This window comes from Alligator sinensis, unplaced genomic scaffold, assembly GCF_000455745.1.
Source record: "Alligator sinensis unplaced genomic scaffold, ASM45574v1 scaffold879_1, whole genome shotgun sequence".
Taxonomy (NCBI): Eukaryota; Metazoa; Chordata; order Crocodylia; family Alligatoridae; genus Alligator; species Alligator sinensis.
The window spans coordinates 313590-318855 of NW_005842250.1; the positions used below are offsets into that span (position 1 = coordinate 313590).

General features: G+C 46.9%; 1 protein-coding gene across 1 annotated transcript in view; it reads right to left on the bottom strand.

Moving 5' to 3' along the window:
• The window catches only part of LOC102384784 (gamma-aminobutyric acid receptor subunit gamma-4), a 178773-nt gene that overhangs the window by 164503 nt on the left and 9004 nt on the right, over positions 1-5266 (bottom strand). Inside the window, exons 2-3 of the mRNA XM_025208770.1 lie at positions 2882-3030; positions 2316-2383 (exon numbers count right to left, since the gene is read on the bottom strand). Coding sequence (XP_025064555.1) covers positions 2316-2383; positions 2882-3030 — 217 coding nt within the window. The remainder of the gene's footprint in view (positions 1-2315; positions 2384-2881; positions 3031-5266) is intronic.

A 5266-nucleotide genomic window follows, 5' to 3' on the forward strand; every position in this document is an offset into this window, starting at 1 on the left:
GGAGGGGGTGTGGGGGAGGGCGGAGCCCCAAGGTTCCCCGCCGAGGGACGTGCCGACACCGGTGGGTACCCCAAGGGTGGGCCCCCCCACTGAAGAGATCATCAAAGTCGTGGCAGGCAAGTTCAGGGGCCCCCCCTGATACCAGCCGGGGTAACCTCCGGGGTACCTTTCCAGAGTCAGGGCACACAAAGCCTGGGGCTCGGGCAAAGGCGGCGCGCGAACACCTGGTAGAGCGGAGGCGGGTACACATGGTTAACACAGGCCCAGAAGGGTACAAGAAAATCACCCCCACAAAAAATCATCTAAATTAGTTACCTCAGCAGAGTCCCCTGAGACAGAGTTGTCCACGCTCTCCATAGGCGGTTCTGATAAGGACTGCTTGAGTTCTGTCATGGTCCCTGGTCTTGTTTTGGTAGACTTGGCATCCAGCTCGTGCTGCTGAATCTCCTCCATGTCTGCCCCGCATGTATGAGCACAGTCTCAGACAAACAGAGGGCTCACTTGGGAAAGCAGATAGACCTGGTAGGCTTGCAGCCTAAATCCCACCCCCTCTTCTCACTCCAAGTGGTTCAGCGTCGTTCTTGGGGGGGGGGGTCTGAAGCCCCCCCCAATTGGTCAGGGGTGGTGAGGCAGGTTGTTGGAGGGGTCACACCACCCCACTGCCACCCCATAGGCCATGCTAGAGCAGGCTGGGACCTGATAGGTCGTAACTGTACCACGTGATCTAGGGCGGTTCCTGGAGCATGAGTGGTTGGGCTTTGGGGGTCTGCATGGGCTGTCCTTCTGATGTCATGGACCATGGGGTGGTGGTAGCGTCACACGTGACTGGGGTGGGGGCGGGGTTGCTGATGTCACACACCATGAGACTGGGGTCAGGGGGCAGGGCTGGTGACATCATGTACCACATGAGTGGGGTCAAGGGGGCGGGGCTGGTGATGTCATACCATATAAGGGGGTGGGTCTAGGGGGAGCGGCACTTCTGGTCCCACCCACTTGTCACATTTGCATTGAAGGGTGGTGAGCCTATATACTATTGCTGTCATATATCCTAGAAGTACCTGGAAACAGACACTGCCATACTTCTTGGCTTAGAGTTAGAGCCACTGAACAGTTTTCATTGAAACAGCTTTTTTTAAATTTACAGTGGTGTTTTACTTAAATTGAACTATTTGTGGAAAAATATAATTCAAATTTAGCTTTTTTTCCATGAAAAAAATGGGAAACTGGATGTTTTCAGGTGTGGTAATTTTTGTTTCAGCTTCCCTTTTTTATGAAAAATTATTGTTTTGATTTCTGGAAAAGTTATTTAAAGTATTTTGTCAGAAAGAAAAAAAACCACACTGAAAATGGTATTCAAGATCTGAAACATTTTTCAGATTGTTTCTTTGTTGAAAAGGTCGAGTTTCTTCAGGAGGAGAAATACAGAGGGAGGAAAGAAACATTTTTTGACATTTCCTATGAATAACAGCTGACAATATTCCAACCAGCATTGCACAGCTGGGCAGCGCCTCAGGACAGAAAATAAATGTTTGTTGTGTGCCTCTAGAGCACTGACAAAGTGGAGTCCTGATCCTTCATTAGGGCCTATTGCCACAACCACATTTAAAATATGAAAACAATGATCCATCTTCCGCCCATGAGTGCCAACAAGACACATGTCTATACACCAGCGTTTCATATCACGGGACCATTTCCATGGTAGTCATACCCAGAGTCATGAAGGGAAGAGCTTATATTTCTATTCCTAAATAAAGTACACTGATCTCTCTCTAAGGCAACCTAACAGCACATTGTGATACACTTGTCCTAGCAGCAGCAGTATGTTTCAAGAGTATAAAGTGCCTAAGCATGCAAGTAGTTACTTTCCTTCTTCCTAGGCTGAAGAAACCCATCACACACATGCCTGCTAATGCATCAAAGGCTGGGAATAGAAGCACATTGATCAATGTCTGAGCATCCACAGCAACTAGTGGTGAAGGGTCATTTATCTGAAACACAGACACTGTGGGCATTTGGAAATTAGGATCCAAACCAGTCTCCAAAGCCAAAACCTAGGCAAATTTTGCAGTCCCAGCATTGCCTGTCTCAAACAGCTGTACCTGTGTTCCTAAGAAGCCCATGGCATCTCTCCCCCAGGTAGGAGGAAAGAAAACTGCCTTTCTGTGTTAATATGTCAGTTTAGAAACTGACATTTTGGGGCTTGCGGTTGTAATGTCTTTGGTGGGTGTCTGATGGTGGGGGAATACAGAAGAGATCTCAGAATTCATGTTCTCACCCTCTGCCTTCTCTCTTGTCTGGTAGTGTTGATCACTCACCATTTGGATGACGGAGACTGGGCCGATGCTGTTCACGTAGATGTCCACATCAATGAATGTAGGCTTGACTGGAAAGAGAACAAAATGGACATGGGTGAGCCAGGGGCTGGGGTTCACAGGAAGGGAAGCAGCCAGAAAGCAGAATGAGGGAAACCTGCAGGTTCAAGCAAGTCTGCCAACATAAAAGTGGCTGGAATGAAGGCCAGGAGCATTATGAGTTCCAGACCTGGAGCATGGATTCTAGGCATTCTGGATCATTACCTTGAAAATATTCCTGTTGCAAGGAATGGACTACAGTGAACAACTCACTGCTAGGGTTCCTTTCACTGCTAGTACCATGTACAACTGTGAGGAATCTCACAGCACTGGAGGCCCCTGATTGCTACTGGCTAGGCACTATTCTGAGGAAGTTTATAGTCCTAGTTGGATTAAAGAGAATGCTGCTTGGAAGTGATAATTAAGATCATTCTCTTCTCCTTCCGCCCAGACCAGACAGCTGGTAGCTCTTTCCTGCATCTTAGAGATACACAAAAGACTGGAGGCAGAGGCCCTGAGGAGACACTTACTGCCGATGTCAGGTCTCAGTTTGTTGTCATAGTTCTTCAGCAGTGAGTTGAGGATTTGTGTGGCGTCTGTCTCCTGGGCTTTGGGAGTCAGGACCCAGGTTTTATTGACACTCAGGTAATCATAGTCATATTCCTCTGTGCTTTCTGACCTGAAGTAAGCAGATGAAAAATAAGGAAGGCATTACCTGGACCCCAAGCATTTTCTACCCTATACAACAACATAGGTCTCAACAGCCTTGCAAGGTTTTGTCTCAGAGAAATGCACCTATAGCTAGTAAGGCAGTAGACTCCACAAGGGGGTAGGTTGAGGCATTTATACAAGTGAGAGGGCAGGAATCTTTTTTTATTTCCCACAGATGCATTCCCCAGACACTTCTAAGCATATGGGCCCTGACTGTTGCTAAGGCCATCTGAGGCATGAGCCTCTGCAATGGAGGACATGGAGACAGCAGGGTTAAGTAAGGCTCCTTTCCAGCTATCAGAAGACCTGGGTACCAGAAGGAGAGCACCATGCCTTCTCTTGGAGCTTCTTTTGGAGCAATATCACTTATTTCTGTCCCAAATATCAGCCTGTACCTAACAAAGAGCAATCCTGCCCTTGTTAAGAAGTGTTATCACAGTTACTGGATGAACTGGACCTCTGAACTATTCTGTCAAGTGTGCTCCCTTTGAGATATCTAGCTTCACTCGCCTCTAGGTAGAATTACACAGTTCTCCCATTACTGTGTTTAACACTGCAGAGCTGTAGTACTAACCTTTACTTCCTCACTAGGTCTGACCTTTCAGCTCTTTTCCCTCTGAGAAAAGCCGCAGTAGTTAACAGAGTGACAGGATGGCCCCTAGTACTAATCAAACTACTATTCATTAGAACAAAAGCATTTACGAGAAAGCAGACCTTATAAAAATAAAACAGACTATATACTTGTTTAGCTTACCAGGTATCTTCCACATGGGGAGCCTCCAGAAACCCCCTTCTTATATGCTTAAAGAAACCCCCTTATCAGAAAATCCTTACTGGCATAATCCTTTTTTTTTTTTTTTTTAATTCAAACTTTTTTTAACCTAGCTATAAACAGCCCCCATGCTGTAAAAGCTGTTTAGCTTTTTTTATTTCCACTTTTCCAGCCTGGCAATTTCAGCTTTCATCCTCCTTGGAGACAGTACCCTTGAGCTAATAACTTGCCCTGCTCTTACAGGTGTGGGCTGAAGTGTTCTTATCTAGCTCTATTGTGTTGCCTTCTTGTTTGCTCTTTCTTCAGCTCCTTATTCAATTAAATCAGCATAGTCACACAGGAAATTCTAATAACCCACCACTGTTATAGAATAACTTTACCTTACTGACCAGGTCACTTACAATATTGATACCATAATTAAATATCACAATTCATGGATCAACAAAAAGCAATTCAACATTCATCACACATGCCCCTCTAAATTTGTCATGTCAGTATGTCAACTCTCCCCAGGGCTGGAGAGAACTTCTCTGTGAGAACTGCCATTGTGCTGATACATCTCAGCTGGAGCCCTGTAATGATGTGGAAAGAGGCTCTGGAATGCAGATCTCTTTTCAATATATAGGGAGGCTGAGACTGGCAAAGGAACTAGAAGGGATATGCTATTCATTTGATATGTTGCAGTTAATTTATCAGTCGGCACATCTACAGGTGTGCCCAACTGCACAGTAAGCGGCATTATTGAGCAGTCCCAGCGGTGCACAGGTTGTTTCCAACCCTGCAAAGTTGCGATGAGCTACTGCGCAGTAGCTTGTTGCTGTTCATAGATTCATAGATTCATAGACATTAGGGCTGGAAGGCACCTCGGAAGATCATCAAGTCCAGCCCCCTGCCCAAAGGGCAGGAAGTCAGCTGGGGTCATAGGATCCCAGCAAGATAAGCATCCAGTTTCGTCTTGAAGGTGTTCAATGAAGGCGCTTGAACCACCTCCGGTGGCAGGCTGTTCCAGACCTTGGGGGCTCGGACAGTAAAGAAATTCTTCCTTATGTCCAGCCTGAAACGATCTTGAAGTAGTTTGTGACCATTCGACCTCGTCATCCCTTGGGGCGCTCTGGTGAACAAACGTTCCCCCAGATACTGGTGGTCACCCCTGATAAACTTATAGGTGGCCATCAGATCACCCCTGAGCCTGCGCTTTTCCAGGCTAAAGAGCCCCAGGGCTCTCAGCCTGTCATCGTAGGGTCTGCTTCCCTGACCTCTGATCATGCGCGTGGCTCTTCTCTGGACTCTCTCAAGCTTCTCCACATCCTTTTTGAATTGTGGAGCCCAAAACTGGACACAGTACTCCAGCTGCGGCCTCACTAAGGCCGAGTACAGGGGGAGAATGACGTCCCGGGATTTGCTTGAGAAGCATCTATGGATACAAGCCAGC